This window comes from Talpa occidentalis, unplaced genomic scaffold, assembly GCF_014898055.3.
Source record: "Talpa occidentalis isolate TD23 unplaced genomic scaffold, MPIMG_talOcc4v2.1 talOcc4.9, whole genome shotgun sequence".
NCBI classification, from domain to species: Eukaryota; Metazoa; Chordata; class Mammalia; order Eulipotyphla; family Talpidae; genus Talpa; species Talpa occidentalis.
In genome coordinates this window covers 76,981,324-77,002,971 of record NW_023605305.1, presented here as the reverse complement: position 1 = coordinate 77,002,971, position 21,648 = coordinate 76,981,324, and the positions used below count along the sequence as shown (strand labels likewise).

Below are 21,648 nucleotides of genomic sequence, written 5' to 3'. Positions count from 1 at the left end.
CACCACAAAAGAAATCCCCAGTCACCAGCTGGAAGAAAGGGGAGAGGGGGCAGCCTGGAGCACACACGCTTACTGATTAAGGACAGGGGCTTGCGTTTGGTCATGCAGCGGCTTGGTCCCGTAGCAGAGCCCCGGTCTGTTATCCATATTGCGAAGATTAACCAACGAGCTTGGGCAAGTTACATAGCCTTTCTGTTGCTTCAGTTTCCTCATCTATGAAACTGGCTTTTGACACCTACCTACAACGGCTCTTATGAAGATTAATAAATGAATACACGTAAAGTGCTCATGAGGGAAATGAACTAACACAGTGGCCTAAGAAAATGTGGCCTGAAGGGATCGCCGGCCTTGGAGGTTACTATTAAATGAGATGATAGACACACGTGCAAGGGACAGGGGTCTACGTGACTACTGTGCTGACTGGGTAGGCTGGGCTCAGACCACAGAGATCCTAGTATTGAGGAAAGGGCTTTAGCTAAGAGGCAAAAGCAGTGAGTACACTCATTTGGGGCCCATATGCTCATGATGTGGTATTAAAAGGATCTCTTTGGAAACAGGAAGGAGAAGGTCCTGGAAGATAAATGAAGGACAGGGAAAGAGGAAAAAAAATAGCAAGCTCACCACTCTGCAGTTAGGAAAAGTTTTTTTCCATTTAATACTAGACTTTCAAGGATTGAGATGCAAGCTTTTTATGCAATTACATCCAATGTTAAAATTGGTAATACATAATTTACAAAGATTAACATCAAAACAATCATCTATTTAGATATGCTTTTGTAAAAAGGAAATATATTAGCAGCATTTATATTTTCCGCAATCACACAGCCTACAGACATGCAGACTAACTCTGTATCTATTTGCAGTGATGTAGTGCTTTGCCCCGCATTTCAAACACCAAAACCCGCCTGGCAGCTAGGGGGTTCTTTTTATTTCGTTATTATAAAATAACTGAAAAATAAAAAAAGGCATTAATTTCTACACCAGTAAGAAAAACGAAGTTTTTGCACTTACCTAACATTTGATTGTCTAAAAAACATTTCAGTTTTTAGTCTTTCAACAAAAGAAAGATAAAATGACAGAGCGTAGTGTCTTTTGCTTCTGTTCTCGCATTTTACAAAGTTTTTTTTTCTTTTTTTCTTTTTTTGTATTTTTTAAAATTTTAGTGTTTAACACTATTAAAGGAAATATTGAATTTTATCTCTTTCTTCTCATTTTCCTGCTTCTGACTAAAAGGAGACCCCCAAAGTGCCCCTAGTCCCCCACCTCCCTCCCACCCAGCTCCCTGCAACAAAAATCAAAAGAAACCACTCAAACGGGCTTGGACATGCGATTTTTCCAGCTCCACACATGAGTATCTTATACCCAGGTCTCTTAGTAATGTACAGTGCTTCTCTACAGTAAGAAAATACTCCAAACTATTTTCTTAATTCTCTTTTTTCTTTAATAAAATATTTATTCTGCTTTTTCTCTGCTCAAGGGGATCTTTGGCATCCCCTGTCTCTTTTGTTTTTTCCTTCAAGATTGACACAGAAAGAAGAAAAAGAAAAAAAGATTCAATGGAATGGAAGGTGGTCAATGTTTCTACCTAAACAAGTCAGAGTGTCGTCATCATAAGGGGAAATGTACAGTTAGGACAGCATTGGTCCAATATTAGAAAAAAGTAATGGGACATGTTTACTATTGTATTGCTTACTAATCACGCAGCAGATATATATATGCATATATATATATATATATACGCATATATATATACACACACAACTTGGCACGTTTAAAAACCATCTTTTCTTTATAAGAACATCTAAAACATATATGCATATGTATGTCTGAGAGACAACAAAGCAAAGCTTCTTAAATTTTATTTTTAAAGAGACAGTATTGTCTGGTAACTTCTGGTCAAGAGAATGGGAAGGAAGGAGGCTCCCTGGATATTCCTCCTGATGATGGAGGAAAGACGGGACAAGGGGGTGGGGAGAACACACTGTCTCTTTAAGAGATGGATATTGAAAACTGTACAATTAAGAAAACAAGAGTAGTGTTTTCAATTGATAATATACACCCACAACAAATGCTCTGATAGGTGAATACTGCTCAACAGTTTATGTAGTGATTTTTGTTGGGAAGGGGGAGGTTAGAGTTTTATGTAGGTGTTAAAATGATTTTATTTTGAAATGATTCTCCATTCGCACAGCACAGAGAGACACACAAGAACCACAGCGCATAAAGAGCATGTGTGCTGGCGGGGGCTCGGCCTTCTCGTTAGAAAAAAATATGTTCGGCAGATTATGAAGGCTAACACAAAAATAATTACAATAAGTACTGTGCCCTTCTGACCCCATGGGGGCCTTCCCTATTCTATGATTCTATTTTGGGGAGTAGAGGTAGGGAGAGGGGCAGCAGTTACAAGTGCTTTGAGTTGTCAACTCACGTTTTATTTTGACCTGGTTGGGCAAGAAAGGAGAGAGAAACTTTTCTAGTCAGGGATCTAGAAAGAGGCCCCAGTTAACTGCTTCTGTTCTAGGCCTCAGAGTAGCTCTTGGAGCTATAGAGAACAGATGGGGTAGCGGTGGGGATCTTGGCCCTATCCCTTTGGATTGATTTATACCTGGGTAGGAAGCAGTGCCTGTGGGATCAGAAGATGACACAGAAATAGCCAAGCTGGGAGGAGAGGCAAGTGCTGTAAAGTACCAACAAGTCCTGGTCATCCTCAATGTGCTCTGCCCTCCTCCCTACATTATTAACCCTCAGGGTGAAGCAATGGAGAGGAAAACAAGTTAAACTGAACTGTTTTAAATAGATCCCCTTCCTCTTCCTCTCTCCTAGCTCCAAGTTTTATTAAGTACCTAATGTCAATGGCATGGCCCCATTCCCCCTGCTGGACGGACCCTTCCCACCCCTGTTCACACTCAGAGAACAGGAGGCAGGACTGTTCACTCCACTGGATTCCAGACGCTTGAGGTTCTCATTCTTTGAGGTTCACTTCCGAAAGCTGTTTTCCGGCATAAACAAAGTACGCCTTCGCAGTTTCCTGCCTGATCCTTCCTCCAGCAAGTAGGTCACATCAATGGCTGAAAACAGAACCAAGGAGGCTCATCAGATACCACCCTCCCACTCCTTATTCCATATTTGAGCTCTAAGGATATCACAGAAGTTCACTGATTCCTTTTCTAACCCATAAGCAGTCAGGCCTTCCTTTAGCCCAAGGTGATAAAAGGTATTCTCTGGGGAGGAGATCCTCGCACCTCCCAGTTTCATTAGCAACATAAAATTAAACACAGGCCCATGAAAGAACTATGCTATTTTCTTAGAACATTATCCATTCTGGGTTTAGAAGTTGTTTTTCCACTCCCTCCTCCCCATTTATCTTAAACCCCAGATATGAACTTGCATCGTCTTACCATTTTTTCCAGGGATTTTTTCCAGGAGATTGAGCAAGATCTGGTTGAGTCGTTCCCGTTGGTTATGCCGTCGCTCCTCGGGGGTACATGCTGGTTGGGATTCTTGACTACTTTCCTCCACCTTTTTTTCACTATCACTGACGTCCACAGTGGTCCCCTCCTGTTCTGGCTCCTCCAGGCTGGGCATCTCATTGGCTGCTTGCTCTTGACTGGCCAGAACTTCTTCAATCAAGGGCAGAGCATCATCCTCCTGGCCCAGGTCTTTCAGGGGTGGCTTTGAGCGTTCAGACTTCCAGGATGATCTGCCAGAACGACAGACGAATTTAATAAAGTAAGACTGAGCAGGGTATTTGGGGATGGAATGAAGGGAAGAAACCTGAGGATGCCTTGAGATTCTGCAGTCTAACTGTTAAGAGTCTTAGTTCAAGAGCTATAAACTTGGCTCTAGTCTATTATTATTTGAACAAATCACACTACCTTTCTCTGAAATTTATTATGTATTTGTAAAATTTAATTTTTTTTCTTTCTTTCAAGAATCCAAAAAACATACCAGAGCTGGGAAAATTACTTAGCTTGCTCTCATTGATTGCTTCATAACTATACAGAAGAGGTATGGGTATGGCATAGCCTTGTAACAACTACAATGAGTATTTAAAAGGAGCTTTTACTTTTCCCGACTTTTCTTACATCTATTATCTAATAATTTCCCCCTTATGCTAGCTAAGCTACTGACACAGGCAAAATAGGTGTTATGCCCACATTCAACAAAAAAGGAAACTGAAGCCTTCAGTGCTCTTTCTCCAAGAACACTCCACTCACGAACAAAAAAGCACAAATAAAAACTATAAACCCAAAGTGCTCAGCTAAAACTGTGCACTTTCTGGCTATTTCTGTTCCTTAACAGAGGTCTCAAGAGCTGATTCACCATGGGATAAGGGGAAAGCTTGCAAAAATCTAAAAATGACTTCTGAATCTGTCTAGAGTTCTGTTCCAAATCTCTTCTTCTGTATCTTTAGTCCTTGCAAACCACCCTCCCTGCCCCAACTAAGGCTTTGCTCCATGAGACCACGTCCATTGCAGTCTAGTTCTTTCATACTGCTGTTGACATTACACTGGGCTACTATGTCAGAGAATCCCAATCTCAGGGTGGTGCTGAATGGGTAGATGTCTAGTCACTTGCTCCATTCAAGTTGTTCATCAAACCCTTAAACTCCTTATATTCCCCACAAGACTCACCGCCCTCCGTTCCTCTTGTAGTTGTCTGGGACATAATGAGGCTGCAGAGAAAATAAGGAACCAGTAAGTGTATTGTAGAAGCTGTCAAAGCTAAATCAGGTTATCCGGGGACAACTCAGAAAAAGGGAAATGGGGGAGGCAAGTAAATAAAAAGGTAAAAGGAAGAAAAAGAATAGGGATAAAGACTTTATAAGCCGGGTGACTGTTTTAAGGTCAGAAGTTTAGTACATCTATTATTCTGTGGGCCACAATGGCTTTTTAGCACTTTGTAAGACGTGACTGATTGACAGTAAAACAGGCTCACAATCCTCTCTGCTGTACCCCAACACTTGTGTAGTTAAGGTTGGGCTTTCAAAGCTAATTAGTGAGCTGTGACTGAATAAGCAAGACCAAAGAACTCTAGATGAGAGGCAGGGCCTTGTGGTAGGCAAAGAGAATATAAAATACTATTTAGAGAAATCCAAAAATAATAATTGGAAGAACAGGGATACAGAGGTTTGCTTTCTTGTTAGACTATTTCTAAGCATCCCAGGATGACAGCTATGAATTCTGACAGGCCCAATATAGGGACACTCAAGGATGAGGACTCAGTCCATGTTCTCATTACAGCAGGTGGACGGATATCAAAACCTTCATGGAAAAAAGAATGGCACAAGATTGGTATTGTATTTTCACAATTTGAAAGAAAAAATACAGGAAAAAGGTTGAAAATGCAAATGTTAACCGTTATTTTCTCAGCGGGCAATACACAATGTTTTTCTTATTTCTGTACTACTCAGATTTTATATCATGATGTCTTTATGTCTCTTTGTCCAGGGGCACAAAGAAAAGGCATTGAATTATTTTTACCAAAGGTTTCTCAGGATTCTTGCTATTCTTCCTACTGACTTCTTAAAATTATGGATGTGAAAAACAAAACTACAACATGGGGCTGAAGGGTAAAGATGGTGAAGAGATGAGAGAGGATAAAAGAGGAAAACCTGACTGAAATCAACAATTTCCTGAGACATAACCCATGCCAGGAAATGCAGAATATTTGTATTTATGTTGTTCAAACATCCCAAATAGAGATGCAGATTTTCATAATTTGGGATGGGAACAGGATGAAGAAGCAAAGTGACTTGAAAATTCTTATGTTGTGAATTCCACACATAAATTACATTGTCCTGACAGGGTAGGAAGGGGACTTACTGAGAAATCTCTTTTGGGAGTGAGCTTCTTGGGGAAGTGGTCGAAGGCATAGTGTTTAGTGCAGACTGGATAGCGGTTCCGGTGGATCTTGTAAAACAGGTGTGCTGACTTGTCAAGTCGATAATCACAGATGTACACATCTTGTTCCTTCACTCCTTTGGGTCTCCCTATGAGTCCAAACATTGTTAAAATCCTCCCTATTTTTCTTTCATCATCCTAAGCTACCCAGAGAGCACAACTGGGAGAACAGCTAGACCCTTAAGAGCAAAACACTAGCTATTTTGAGGCAGAACAATAAGCATTTGGTGATTGCAGAAGAGAGTTTCCAGATAATGTCAAAAAAGAAGAAAAAGAATGAAGAGTGGAAAGGTATAATATAGGACAGAAAGAAACCAGAAATGTAGATTATTTGGTGCTGTAGGGTTTTAAAAAAATTTTTATTTATGAATACAAGAACTGGGGTAGGTGAGGATTCACCAGAGACACAGTGGGGAGCAAAACAGGCAGATCTTCTGAAATACACTGTTGAGGGGAGCAGCAGGCGAGACAGAATAGGTTTGCTGTACCATGTGGGTTAGTTCCCTGTCCAGGGATTGCATTCATGCCACAGAGGCTATCGACTGCTTAATAGCACTGAGACTTTAACCCCTGTGCCACTAGGGAGGTCTGCTGTAGGGATTTCTGACAGACTATTTCTTGGGGGAAAACAGACCAGATTATGGGGCTGTTATGAGGAAAGAATGACATATTTGGACACCAATACTTTATAACTGGGGATGACTTCATATCAGCACCATGGAGCTTCAAGCAGTTTTTGAATGAAATATAACTTCTTCTGGCCTATTTTGCTATGATATTAGAGAAAGAGTTAGATGCTGAATTCTGCTAATAATGACAACTAAACTAACATACATCAAGCTCTTACTGTGAGTCACAAATTGCTGTGCACTTTTGTAATTATTTCACTTAATCTTTATAAAATTCTCTAAATATAGATACTAATAGGTACTAATTCTTAAATTCCTATTTTTAATAGGTTAAATAATTTGCCCCAGGTAAAAAGTGCTGGTGCTGGAATCTGAAATTAGCTTGTCTGATTCTATAGTCTACATTGTTAACTAAGAAGCTTTTAAAACTATTGTGCTTTTTTGTGTAGTGTATAAAGTTGATGATGACCTTAAGGAACACTTCTCACTCTTAAGAATACTAACAGAATGCTAGGTGCATAGTATTAAAAAATGTCAACTAAATTAATAAAATTGAATTAACATTTATTGAGTACCAAGCACTCAGTTAAAAAAAATTTAATATATATAATAAAAAATACACATTAAAAAAAATATATATATATAGCATAGATCTCTGAAGCGTCACAGATAGCCTTGGATAATCTTTTACCAGATAGACAACCAGAAGGGAGCAACTGACCTACAACTGTAGATCAATGAATAGGGGATTGGAGGGCATTTCTTAAGAAGCCCCGGGCACTTACCTTTACAATATGTATAAAGGTCTAATACACAGCAGGTCCCCACTACAGCCTCCAAGGGAATGATCTCATAGAGTGGCACTCGAAATAGTTCGTTATGATAGAACCGGCGGGATGGAGAATGGTGGGTCTCGTGGGGACGGAAATAATGGTGACCAAAGGCAAACCGTTCTTCTCTATGAAGAAAAAGGAGTGTTTTAGCTGTTTGGCAAGAACACAGTGAATTTTCAGTTCTGCATTGATAGGGCAAAGTTGGAAAAAAAGAGCTAGGGCCTCAACACATACTTTTCATTCTTCCAAAGCTTCTCAATGCGGAATATGTCAAGTTTATCTCGATTAATGTGAGATAACAGTCGATAGGACTGACGGACTGGGTGGCCATCAGGAGTGCGCCGACTATCCCTCATCAGATATACACAGTCACCTAAAAAGGCATGAACACAGGAGAAGATTAAAATTATTCTTGTAACAATTTCTGAGAGACATCTATTAGTTTGATCCAAGGTCTACATAGAGAAGACTTAAAACCTAACATAATAAATACACACAGTTACAACCAGCATGAATGACGACGATAATGAATTCTAGATTATAAGAATGACATGAGGGAGATTTTACAGCTCTTAGACTTCTGACATGTCTTTCCCCCTCTTAAAATTAGCTTTATAAACCCTGGTCTTTCTAAATTAGTTTTATTTGTTGGAAGGCAAAGATACATAAGCCTAAAGACTTAGGATAACTAAAGGATATAAAAAAATCTATTTTCTATTGCTATTAAAAGTCATTTAGAAATAATGACTATTATGTAGACAACAGACACTTCTTATTACTTAGAAAGTTCAGTTTTGAAAAGTAGGTTAGTCCTTATATTCACCTTGACGAAGCAGCAAGTCATCTCGGAGCAAACAGATGAAGTAGACACAGCCAGGTTGGGCATAGTGGGGGCGAGGGATCATGGGCACTTCCTGGTAAAAGCAGAAAGCCAATGTGTAAGGCTGGGACTACTACATCCATCTTACTGATCTCTATTTAAGATGAAAAGAACTAAAACCTAGAATTCCCAACCAACGAAAGCTTACTACTTGGTCATTTCAATACACCACAGAGGTTAAAAAAAAAAAAGGAAAAAAGAAAAAAAAGATGAAAGCAACCAGAGTTGTTATATTTGGAAAAGCAAAGGTAGAAGACAAAGTTGTATGGTTTAGTACTCAATACTATAAGTATCCCAAACTATATCCCACACAATCAGTTACTTTGTGTGGTTACTCTGTGCCATCCAGGGGGCATATGAAAATGTGAAGGGAATTTTGATTGTTGCAATGATTGGGGGAGGCTACAAGCTTTTAGTGCCCATGGACTGAGGAAGCCAAACATTCTGCAACGCATTCCTCACAACATTCACTCAAAATGACAAAAACACTGTTAAGAAATACTGCCTACATAGCACCTTTTGTACAGTTGACTTGCCCAAGATCACGAATAATAAATGTGGCAAAACCAAGATAAAAATGTCATTTAACAACTCAGTCAAGTTACTAACCCACTGTCTCTCCTGGAAAGTGATTCTAAGACTAACTTTTGTTGACTAAGTCCAGTGCTCTTTTAACTTAAATACTGCTTAACATGAATGACATTTAGAGTACTCAAGTTTTGGGCTTTATAAACTACTTCTTTTATGGATAGTTGATAATATTTATTAAAAATCTTAAGTTTTAGAGGCCTCCCCGGTGGCTCAGTGGGTTGAGCGCAGCACTGTGAAGCTGTCCGCAGCCTCTGCAGCGAGGGTCAATTCCTGGTTGGCCAGGGAGAAACCCACATGGCGCAGCAGACCTCTCCTGTCTCGCCCGCTGCTCCCCTCAACAGTGTTTTCGGTCATTCTGCCTGTTCTGCTCCCTGCTCTGTCTCTAGTGAATTCTCTTGCCCTCCCACGCCTCTGGCCTGTACCCCAGTTCTTGCATAAATCAATCAATCAATCAATCAATCAATCTTAAAAAAAAAAAATCTTAGTTTTATAATACCATTTCTTCCATAGACTTCTAGGCATTTTATTTTTCCTTTAATCACACAGTTGGAAAAAATGGCAGAATTATCACCCTCAAAGTATAAGAAACTGAGGGTGAGAAAGATTGAGTAACTTGTCAATGGAAATTCAGTGTATTAGGAGGAGAGTAGATAAGATACCATGTGTTATGTCACCTACTTTTAAGGTCAGAGTATTATAAGAGGCCAGCTTACTCTGTCCACGGGCCTTGGGTCACACTGTTCACAAAGGTAGTGCTCCACATCTGAGTTCACTCCCATACAGTCACAGTGCTGCCACACCTGGTGAAAAACAAGTGAAAAGGTATGTGTGTGTTTGGGGGGTGGTTTAGACTAATCAAGAGAAGTTCTAGAGGATAAAAATAAGAAAAATTAGCAAAAGGATAAAGAACTAAGGAATAAATAGGTGAGAAATTTAGGAAAATGGTAAAATAGGGGAGAAGAAGAGTAAGCATTTATCTGAATACAAGGTTACAGACTGGTTCACAATATATAGTTCTGGGCAAATAAAATGGAGAAATGGACAAAGAATAGGATAATGAATACAGTATTAAATTATTACTTACTAATGATAAGGCTCTTTTCAAAGGCTTTACAGTTACAAAATGCTTTTACTTACCCTTATCTAAGTATACCCTCCTAACAATCCTGTATGTTACTCATAGCCCAACTTTCCATCTAAGGTAATGAGTTCAGATGTATCAGTGGGGATACTAGGGCTCAAATCGAGGTCTTGACTCTTTCACTAGTCACTCTATGTGTTGTACTCTATCTGTATTAATACCAAGAAGTACTGCTAATGTTTTTCAAGTTGAAGGACTAGCCTAAATATCATCATTTATCTTGATCCAGATTGTCTGAGAAGTGTGAAGTGAAAAGTGGGTAGAAAGAATGGGAGGTAGAAAAAGAAGTAAAATGAAATAATAGACATAAAAAAAGGAGAAATATGGTGAACAGTGAGGGATAACAGAAACCAAGGTGAAGTTAAAGTTCGTAAAAGCCTGTTAAGCTGAAAGAGGCACAGGCTGCTTTTTTGCGTATGGTCGCCATGCTCATCAGGACCAGGCTTCTGCTTCACTTCCTGACTCTCACCATGCACTTGTCACACTGGATCATGAGGCCTTCATCCTTGTAGAGGCCACAGATACAGCGAATAACATCATCGTCCTTCTCATGCCCATTCTCCTTCTCAGAAGCTGAGGTCTCACTGCTGTCTGCCTCACTTGCTGTCTCTCCCACAATCTCATCAATTTGGGCTGATGCCTCATGTCGGGCATTATAATAGGCCTTTCGTAGGCGGCAAACATCTCTCCCAATTGGTGATTTACGCCCGTAGTACTTCTGAAGAAAGCAGAAGAAAGAAATCATATCTGGTCTTCACAATTTGGCTTAAGAATATAACTGAAGGGCTAGCAGGATTTTCTTATCTTCTCATTTTGGTTTCATAGATTTTCAATATAATCAAATGATGCCTGGCAATGAATTAGAATTTTATCTGCATGACAATCTTTCCATTTGCTTTATTGCTCTGTCATTCAACTTCTGTCAGAGGTCTTACTGTCCACTAGATAAAATACACTGGGACCTTGGAATATGAATTAATACCACAAACATAACATGGAGAAACTCTGAATTTACCTTTGTCTAGCAGATATTAGGGATAGAGCTATAGATTTTAAATAGATATGGAAATTGAGTTTCAGCAGAAGCATGTTATAATTCAAGATTGCTCTAATTCTCCCATAGGTCTGTTTTTCTCTCTCATTTCATCTGTCTTCATAATATATAGTTCTGGGCAAATAAAATGGAGAGATGGACAAAGAATAGGAAATGAATGAAAACAGTAACCAATTATTACTTACTAATAATTATTAGGTTTCTTACTAATAATTATTAGTAAGTAATAACGAGTAAGTAATTATTCTTTCATCCAGTGGCCTCTTTTGTCTTTCAAATACCTATTTCAAAAATCACTGAATAATTTCTTTTCTTCTATGCACCATATTTCATGCACAATAATTTCATTCTTGCCTTTATATCAGTTCAAGGTTTCTAACCAATGACTTTCACATATTCTATAACCTATTAGCATAATACCCATCCTTAAGGTATATTGTTCCATCTATATACCTATACATATTTCTATTTCACATGTACTTACTGTCTTGAGGAAAGAAACTACAGATATGATTTAACTGAGCAAAATGTATTATATACATATAAGCATTTAATACTAAGTTAAGTTTAAAGTTTTGATTTTTTGGAAGTATGATTAAACTTCCACTCTAGTAATATCAATGTCTTTACTATACAAGATAATATAATATTTAGTATACTACAACTCTTACCCTAAAGATATGTAATAAATACTGCTGTCTTTCTTAACTAGAAATATGAAGGTTGCTAGAAAATGGTAAAGGTCTTAAACTTCTAGAATAGTTCTCTTCAGAACAAATTTCTTAAATCTGTGTTTGAAGTCAGCAAAAAATACCTCAGCATTCCGGAAGACCTTGAGCATGTCAGCATCAAAAGCCTCCACTGTTTTATAATAACCAATGAGGATCTGCTTCTCTATGGTGACAAGATCCAGGGGATCAGAAATCTTCTCATAATAATCAGCATTTCTGCAACACAAAGCCAGGGTGTCAGCATGGTACACTCAGTACTTTTCTAAATCTCAGATGATTCCACATATGTGAACTTACTTTTTCTTTGGAGGAAGGTTCAGAAGAGGTGCTGCTAGTGCTTGTCGGGAAGAATCTACAAAAGAACACCAAGGTTTAGTGGAAAGATTACAGGGAAGTAAATATTAACTCCTAACTGAAGAAGGAGAATCCCCAAAATTAAAAGAAAAAGAAATACAAGTTACTGTGAAAATTCAAGTTTTCAGAAATGTGGGTGAAGGCAGGGATAGAAGATATTTTCAGAATTACCTAGAATATGAAAGATTGTATATAGACTATGTTCTTCAAATGTCAGTTGTATAAAGAGAAAAACTTCCTATGAATAATAAGAGATGAGAATTTATTGAGGCAGCTAAGTTGCCTGGGAGCAAATTCCTACTCTACAAATCTTTTTTTTTTTAAAAGGATTTATTTATTTATGCATACAAGAACTGGAGTGTAGGCCAGAGGTGAGAAGGGTGAGAGGAGTCACCAGAGACAGAGTGGGGAGCAGATCAGGCGGATTTAGTGAAATACACTGCTGAGAGGAGTAGCGGACGAGACAGGAGAGGTCTGCTGTGCCATGTGGGTTAGCTCCCTGGCAGGGGATTGAACTCATGCTGCAGTGGCTGTGGATTGCTTTATAGTGCTGTGACTTAACCCGCTGTACCACCAGGGAGGCCCCCTTACTCTACAAATTTTATTACAGCAAAGATTATCTCATTCAAAAAATGTTTTCTAGTTCTCCTTAATGGCCCATAATTAATGCTACTCTGTTGGTTTGGATTCAGTTAAAATCCAGATGATGAATAACTGACTACTATAAATATATTCTGGAACCCATTTTTGTATAGCAGTTAGTTTGTATTATGAAACAGAATTCAAGCTGTAGGACTACTTATGACTTATGACTTTCTAGCAACTTACTAGAGGGAGAGGAAAATACTTCTTGTTTCATGCCCAGAATGTAGTGACATGTAGATATAGCTACGTAGTTAGAGCAGACAGGACTGGTTGAGAAGAGATCGGGAAAATTAAGGGAATAATAGGAACCATAAAACTTTACATTTCAGCACAGGTTGGTCCTCCCTTTTCTCTCTATACCTTTAGGTTAATAAAACTGCAAAAAAAAGTCACTAAAATGCAAATATAAATATTACACAGAGAAAGAAAACCAATTTCCTTAAAATTTAGGAAAAGGAAGAGTGACAAGCCAAAGTTGATGTTAAAAGATGTAATTATTTCTTAAAATTTCCCATTTTAAATATCTCAAAATTTCTTGGTTAGAAAGTCACGTAGGCAGCTCAGGATCCTGTCCACTGTAACTATTCAAGGCCTCTCTTTTTCTTTCTCCTTTTCCTAATAAGCCTGCCCTTGTAAAATGTAAAAAAAAAGAAGAAAAGGAAAGGAAAAGTTACGTACATCACTCAAACTACCAGCCCCCAAATAAAAACTCTCTTCCCTTTCCAACCTTCAGCATCAACATACATGAAAAAGATACGTCTTGCTAGAGGAAAAGAATGGGGTAAAGGTGTTGCTTGAAAATAATTTCCTTGCAACTTCATGTTCTTTATCTTAATTTATAGGGAGTAGAGCCTGTAAATCCTCCAAAATACTTGCAAAATTATGTAGGGGGGCAAGGATCCACAGATGTTATTAGATTCTCAAAGATCAATCTAAAAAGGTTAAGAACCAATGTTGTTATATGTTCATAATACTTGTTTCCTTAAATTGCTAATTCACTCCTTATTTAGGAAAATTATGTCCAAGACAGAAAGACCTGCCTCTGTCAAAAAATAAGTGATTTCTAAATACAGTACCTATGATAAAACCCCAATGAATGCAAAAAAAATCATCATTTAAGTCTCAGGGGTTTATAAATAACAATCCCTGAAGACCATAATCAATTCCATAGGTCAACCTTCTAAATTCAAGTCTCAGTGCTCTCAAGCTATCACCAGCCATTGCAGCATGAGTTCGATCCTTGGCCAGAGAGCTAACTCACATGGCACAGGAGACCTCTTCTGTCTCTCGCTGCTCCCCTCAGCAGGGTATTTCAGTGGATCCACCCGTTCTGCTCCCTACTCTGTCTCCGGTGAATCCTCTCACTCCGGTCACCTCAGGCCTACACCCCAGTTCATGCATGCATAAATAAATAAAGATAAATCTTTAACAACAACAACAACAACAAAAAATTCCCAGCTCTAAACTTACTTATTCTTGGGTATCTCAGGTAAGGAAAAATGATGTAATTTAAAAAAAAAAAAAGATTTATTTGTAATTTATTTATGCACACAAGAACTGGGGTGTAGGCCAAAGGTGCCCGGGGTGAGAGGATTCACCAGAGACAGAATGGGGAGCAGAATGGGTGGATCCACTGAAATACACTGTTGAAGGGAACAGCAGGCAAGAAAGGAGAGGTCTGCTGTGCCATGTGGGTTAGCTCCCTGGCCAGGGATCGAACTCAGGATGCAGTGGCTGGCAACAGCTTGATAGTGCTGAGACTTTAACTCCTGTACTACCAGGGAGGCCCAATGATGTGATTTTTTAAAGAAAGCTAAGGAGGACTGAATTTGTGATTGATATGGTTACCTTTATAGGAGATGATACCGTCACAGATCTCTTTGAAGATTTGGGCTAGGCGGGCGGCCCGAGCCACTTCAATGTTTTCCTCCGCAGCTGCCAACCTTCTTGTTCGAACTGATCGGGCTGTTTGTAGGGCGGAGAACTGGGTCATAAAGACATCTGAAAGGATAAAGTGAAAATTACTTTCAGGAAAAGAGGCAATCTATGTGGCTTTCTCTTCCCCAATGGATTCTTGCCATAAGTTCTATTTTCCCTGGAGAGATTAAGTAAAGAAAAATCAGGAAACATTGCAGTTTATCAGAGAGACAAATGCTGCAAGTTAGAGTGATGAAATTAGTGGCCAAATGCTATACAGTAGAGGACAGAAGTTATAACACTGGGCTTCGGAAAAAGTCTGTGTGTGTAATTTTGGTTTCACTACTTACAAGTTGGATGATCTTGAACAAGTTACTTAAATTCTCTGTATCTCAGCTTCTTAATTATAAAATGGGAATAGTGGAAGCACTTCTTTCATTAGGTAATTGTGCATATTAAATGAGACAATGCTTTTAATATGCTCACCTCAGTTCCTGACATATAATTATTACTATCAGGAGACTTGAAATAATTGGGATACAAGTTTAGAAAATATATGCCCATTAAATCATTGAGAGGTGGGCCTCCCCGGTGGCGCAGTGGTTGAGCGCTAGGCTGCGAAGCTGCCCGCAGCCTCTGCAGCGCCGGTTCGATCCCCAGCCGCCGGCGAGTGTCCCACATGGCGCGCAGACCTCTCCTGCCGCGCCCACTGCTTCCCTCAGCAGTGTACTTCAGTCCTTCTGCCTGTTCTGCTCCCCGCTCTGGCTCTGGTGAATTCTCTCACCCTCCCGCACTTCTGACTGTACCCAGTGCTTGTATATAAAAAAAAAAAAAATCTCTGAAAGGATATAAGATGCTGGGCCAATTTATGTGTCTACCTACCTAGTTCCCATTTAGCACATTCCCTTAAACACCATGCAGAATGAGTCTACTTTTTTTTTTTAAATAATATTTATTTATTTTTATACAAGAGCTGGGGTACAGGCTAGAGGCGCGGGAGGGTAAGAAGATTCACCAGAGATAGAGCGGGGAGCAGAACAGGCAGACGACCAAAATACACTGCTGAGGGGAGCAGCGGGCAAGACAGGAGAGGTCTGCCAAGGCATGTGGGAATCTCCCTGGCCGGCTGGGAATCAAACCTGAGCTGCTGAGGCTGCGGACAGCTTCACAGCGCTGTGCTCAACCCGCTGCGCCACTGGAGAGGCTCAGAATGCTTCTACTTTTGAGGGAAAGAAAGAATAAAAGGAGAGCATCTTTGCATTGAGAAAGGATACTTGGACATGCCAGTTTCTCTGCCTTCAGTTGTTCTGGATAACAGATCTGAACTAAGGAGTACTGTTACATTATTTATGGAACTTTTTTTTTTTTTAAAGATTTATTTATTTATTAATACAAGCATTGGGTATAGTCAGAAGCGCGGGAGGGTGACAGAATTCACCAGAGTGGGGAACAGAACAGGCAGAAGGACTGAAGTACACTGCTGAGGGGAGCAGTGGGCGGCAGGAGATCGAACCGGCGCTGCAGAGGCTGCGGGCAGCTTCGCAACCCAGCACTGAACCGCTGCGCCACCGGGGAGGCCCTGGAAAGATTTTTTTTTTTTAAAGATTTATTTATTTATGCATAAAAGAACTGGGGTACAGGCCAGAGGTGTTGTGGGGGGGGGTGGGGGGGCGCGGATTGAGAGAATTCACCAGAGACAGAGTGGGGAGCAGAACAGGCAGATCTACTGAAATACACTGCTGAGGGGAGCAGTGGGCAAGACAGGAGAGGTCTGCTGTGCCATATAGGTCACCTTGCTGACAGGGGATCAAACTCGTGCTGTAGAGGCTGGCGATAGTTTGATAGCACTGTCTTTAACCCCTGCACCACCAGGGAGGCCCCTATTTATTGAAGGCTTTAAAAGGGAAATTTGAAAGTCTGTGTGAATAACACTGACCTAAATATGGGGTGAATATGTATTCAAATTCACCCTAATTTTCTTTTCTCTAGCATTTGACTTCACCATTTTACCCTGTTGGCAACTTATTTTCCAGGTAGGAACACAGAGGACCTAGCTAATGTCTAGTGACTTTCAGGCTATCAGCAATATTTGGGTGGTTAGTGGTGGGAGTTTATTCCAATTCTTTTTTTTTTTTTTAAAGATTTATTTATTTTTTTATTTATACAAGAGCTGGGGTACAGGCCAGATGTGTGGGAGGGTGAGAGAATTCACCAGAGACAGAGCAGGGAACAGAACAGGCAGACTGATGAAACACACTGCTGAGGGGAGCAGTGGGCGAGACAGAAGAGGTCTGCCGTGCCATGTGGGATTCTTGCAGGATGGCCGGGATCCGAACCCGTGCTGCAGAGGCTGCGAACTGCTTCACAGTGTGGCGTTCAACCGCCTGCGCCACCAGGGAGGCCCAATTCTTTTTTTTTTTTTAAAGATTTATTTATTTTGGGCTTCCCTGGTGGCGCAGCAGTTGAGCGTTGGGTTGCGAAGCTGCCCGCAGCCTCTGCGGCGCCGGTTCGATACCCGGCTGCTCCCCGGCCACCGGAGGGGGGTCCCACATGGCGCGCAGACCTCTCCTGCCGCCCGCTGCTCCCCTCAGCAGTGTACTTCCGTCCTTCTGCCTGCTCTGCTCCCCGCTCTGGCTCTGGTGAATTCTCTCACCCTCCCGTGCTTCTGACTGTACCCAGTGCATGTATAAACAAACGAACAAATAAATAAATAAAACATGCCTCTAAAAAAAAAAAAAAAAAAGATTTATTTATTTATTCATACAAGAACTGGGGTACAGGCCAGAGGTGTGGGAGGTGAGAGGATTCACCAGAGACAGAGTGGGGAGCAGAACAGGCAGACTAAGTGAAATACACTGCTGAGGGGAGCAGTGAGCGAGAAAGGAGAGGTCTGCTGTGCAATGTGGGTTTCTCCCTGGCCTGGGATCGAACTCATGCTGCAGTGGCTGTGGACAGCTTCATAGGTCACATCTTAACCCCTTGCGCCACCAGGGAGGCCTTATTCCAATTCTTTAGGGTAGAGATAAGGAAGTTGAAAAGCTACGGTGGATAGGTTATTACTGATTGATGCTTATATGTCTGGATCTTAACTTTATTGATTCAGACTAAAAGGAATCTCTGAATAGATTTTTGTTTGATAGTAACTAAAAAGTTACAAAAAAATTTGAGACAATCTTTTGGAATTAATAGGAACTTTTTCTAGATCTTACCAGACTTTATGTTTCCATCATCGCGACAGATACCATTCCAGCGGGAATATAATGATGCTGAGTGAATATTATCACTAGTGTGCTTTACTTCCTCCTGTTTCTGCCGAATCTTCTCCCAGTTTCGGACCAAGAACACATGATGCTTTAATACAAAGTTCCTCAAGGAAGGAAGAAAGGAGTTCCTTTATTCCTCAATTTACCAAGTATTTTTGTCCTTGTCATGATGTAAATGCATACTTACTTACAAGTGTATGTAGTTATCAAAAAGAGAATTATAGATGAAGAAACATTACTCAGTTTTGCATCTCGATTTTTTTTACTTAAAATAAAACATTTCCCTGTACTATTTACAAATATCTAAAACGTACAAATATCTATTTGTACTATTTACAAATACTTAAAAGCTGCAAAAATTCTGGGAATTGAAATGGCAGGACTTGAAGGCAGAGCTTTATGGAACATTTGTACAAATTTTAAAGGAAGTTGTCAAGATAAAGTCTGGGCTTAGGATCAGTTATAACAAGGAGAACTGAACTGACATTAAAAGAAGTTTTTTTTTTTTATCCCAAAAGGCACTATTTAATATATTTTTTTAATAAATTTTATTTTTATATTCCCCATACAATTGCAACCCCCTTATTCTGACCCCAATCCCTCCCCTCCCGCCCTCTACCCCCCATAGAGTGTCTCTGGTTCATATTTTTTTTGTTGATTTTGATTTTCACTTTCTTATAGTTATTCATTTTCCCGGTCCCTTATTTAAGTTTTCTAGGTTCCTGCTATGAGTGAGACCATCCGGTATTTTTCTTTTTCTAAAAGAAGATATTTAAGATGGTATGTGCTGGGCAAACCATGTTAGGTAAAGTACACGCCCATGAATCTCTAAACTTAAATGACTTATGTGGATCTTCACTGACTTAAAATTATTTTCATGGTTCTGTAATTTGATTTTCATACCAGCATACAGATAAAAAGATATGACCTTGAATAAATATCAGACTGTGGGCCTCAATAAATGGGAGATTAATGTTATAGTTTCTGACTTTGGCTGCACACTGAAATCACCTGGAGAGCTCTATAAATCACTAATGCTTGGGTTCCATCTCTGAAAATTCCAACTTAAGTGGCATGGAATACACCTGTAACCTATACAGTGTCGTAAACTAGTTAACTTAAAAAAAAAAAAGAGGGCGGGAGGATGGCCTCTCCTTTGGCCAGATGGCCTCCTTCTTTGGCTTGACAGACTGGTCAAAAAGAGAATGTAGAATGAAGGCCCTGCAGGTCTTCCAGGCAGTGATACGCTCCTTCAGCTCAATCACCAGGGACCACACTGAGAACAGAGTGGCTGAGAAACAAACTTTTCCAGGTGGACAATGACCTTCCAGCATAATTGAGGAGAGGAGGTGCTATGTACAGTGATAATGGTCTAATGTCTGTACTACCTCGGCTGGGCCTCCTTCCCAACAAGGAGTGAATGAGCCCAAGAAACATGCAGGACCTGAGACACTTGAATAAGTGTCAATAAATGTGGTGGCTTCTTGGGGAACCAAAAAAAAAAAAAAAAAAAAAAAGGTGGTCTGAGGATACCTGGGTATCAGGAATTTTTAAAGACTCCCTAGACTAACATGCAGCCAAAGTTGAAAACCACTGGAACAGATCATCTCTATTTTACTGAAGTTTAGAATTTCTATGACTCAAAGTGAAATAGGATGAAAGGGATTATACATACAGTAAAGTTATAAACAAAGATGAACTTTCTCATATATTGGAGTGTTATGTCAGGGAAGTTGTACAGTATGTCCCAAGGCAATTCGAGTCATGGCACAAACATATTTATTCACTTCTGGTTTTATCTGAATATAGGAAAGAGCAGAAATGATCCCTACAGATCCTTATTATTGGTCTGTTAACATGTCCACAAAGCAGGGATTTCTCACCTTTTCTCTGCCATGGATTCCTTTGGCAGTCTGGTAAAGCACATTTAACCCTTTTATGAACAATGTTTTTAAAAAGTTTAAATTAATTAATTTATATTATTCCAACATTCTCTCATTGAATCCCCAAGAATCCTTGGTTTCAGACAACCGAATAAAAGGATAGGCTCAACTATCTAGATGTTTAATCATTTTTGAACCGGCAACAAGTCACAAAATTTTAAGAACTCAAGGTAAGAAAAACCTTTTTACCTTTCTCGATTGGACATTGGCTTCATTTGTAACTGGGGGGTCAACCTTGTTGGAGTGTTGATGTTTTCACTGGGTTCCTCAGAGAGATGGCCTCTCTGAAAAGCAGATCAGATTGAAGGGGGAAAAAAAACGATCAATAAGAAATCAAGTAAAAAAAACATCAAAACTATTCTCAAAAACTTTGGTAGTGCCCTTATTCCATTAACTCCCTTAAAAAAGCTGTTTGGAAAGTCATTAGGTCATTATTCACCCTTTTCTTTAGCTTGTGCTTAGATTTCCTCTTCTCTTTTGACCGTCCAGACTTTTTATGTGTGGTTACAGGCTGGCTGTTTTTGCTGCTGGTGAGTCCATTCATGCGTTGACTCTTGCCTCCAATAATTCCTCGACATTTCTCAAAGCCACACTTACACAGTTGCTTTGAAGGGAGAAGAAAAATGCTTTCAGCCTTCAGTTTCATTTACAAGTTCAAAAAGGATGCCTTAGCATCTGAACAACCAACAATAAATAAGAGTCGGGAAATTTTCACGCAGAGGAAAATAACTGACTAGGTGTAAAATAAATACAAATAAGTTTCCATTATAGTAGAAAGGAAATATTAAACTTTGAGAAAACATATTCACCAGAATAGTTAAGAACTTCCTGGAGATGAAAAATGATTAGACAATCTCTTTTTACAGAATTCTGAAAGAATAACTGAGACCTATGTATCTTGATAAGTAGAGGTAAGAGTGAAAAACCACCCTCTCCAATATACTTCTCAATGGCTACAAATTGGTAATGTTTATTGAAGGCCTATGGTATAGTGAACACCGTGAGAAAGTTTAACTTCCTTCTAGGTTTTATTATTCTTACCTGTTTTTCAACATTAAAGGAATGAAAGTTGTAATCATAAGTGAGTTCAGTACCAGCTGGCATATCTTTAAGAGCATATAGTCCAATCCGATATACTCCATTAACAGACCTACACAGGAAGGAATATAAAGACAGAGATTCTTAGTAACTATGCTTGAAAACTACAAAAATTGATAGGCTTTTTCAAATTTGCCTTTTTTTTTCCTATCAGATTAGTCAAGAATTTTAACGATTCTTCCCCTAATAAATACTTTTCTGCATTTATTTCTTCTTTATTCTGATTATAATCATTCTATTTCTGTAAAATATCCTTACTCCATTGAATGGTGTTGGAAAACTGTCAAAAATCATTTGATTGTCATACAGGGTTTATTTCAGTACTCTTTATCCCATTGATGTATATATCTGTATTTGTGCCACTATCACTGTTTTGATTAGGGTTGTACCGAGTTTTGAAATAAGGGTGTATGTGTCCTCCAGTTCTATTATTTTTTTAGCATTGTTTTGGCAATTTGGCGAATCTTGAGATTTAATATAAATTTTAAATTTTAGGTTATATTTAATATAAATTTTAGGTTGGGTTTTTCTATTTATGTGAAAAAAATTTTTGGGATTTTGACAGGGAGTGTACTGAATTTGCAGATCACTGTGGGTAATACTAACATTTAAACAATATTAAATATTCTAATCCATGCACATTCAATACTTCAAGAATGTGTTTCT

General features: G+C 39.3%; 1 protein-coding gene across 2 annotated transcripts in view; it reads right to left on the bottom strand.

Annotated features, from left to right (window-relative positions):
- Positions 1 to 616: 616 nt before the first annotated feature.
- ASH1L (ASH1 like histone lysine methyltransferase) overlaps positions 617 to 21,648 on the bottom strand; it is a 213,512-nt gene continuing 192,480 nt past the window's right edge. For both annotated transcript variants that reach the window (XM_037499166.2, XM_037499167.2), the window contains 16 exons: positions 20,926 to 21,034; positions 20,324 to 20,488; positions 20,074 to 20,168; positions 17,888 to 18,045; positions 14,610 to 14,762; positions 12,060 to 12,114; positions 11,846 to 11,978; positions 10,447 to 10,695; positions 9,550 to 9,636; positions 8,189 to 8,279; positions 7,600 to 7,738; positions 7,318 to 7,490; positions 5,826 to 5,992; positions 4,635 to 4,675; positions 3,399 to 3,700; positions 617 to 3,068 (listed from right to left, as the gene is read on the bottom strand). In XM_037499166.2, the coding sequence (XP_037355063.1) occupies positions 2,977 to 3,068; positions 3,399 to 3,700; positions 4,635 to 4,675; positions 5,826 to 5,992; positions 7,318 to 7,490; positions 7,600 to 7,738; positions 8,189 to 8,279; positions 9,550 to 9,636; positions 10,447 to 10,695; positions 11,846 to 11,978; positions 12,060 to 12,114; positions 14,610 to 14,762; positions 17,888 to 18,045; positions 20,074 to 20,168; positions 20,324 to 20,488; positions 20,926 to 21,034 (2,209 nt within the window). In that variant the 3' untranslated portion in view covers positions 617 to 2,976. The remainder of the gene's footprint in view (positions 3,069 to 3,398; positions 3,701 to 4,634; positions 4,676 to 5,825; positions 5,993 to 7,317; positions 7,491 to 7,599; positions 7,739 to 8,188; positions 8,280 to 9,549; positions 9,637 to 10,446; positions 10,696 to 11,845; positions 11,979 to 12,059; positions 12,115 to 14,609; positions 14,763 to 17,887; positions 18,046 to 20,073; positions 20,169 to 20,323; positions 20,489 to 20,925; positions 21,035 to 21,648) is intronic.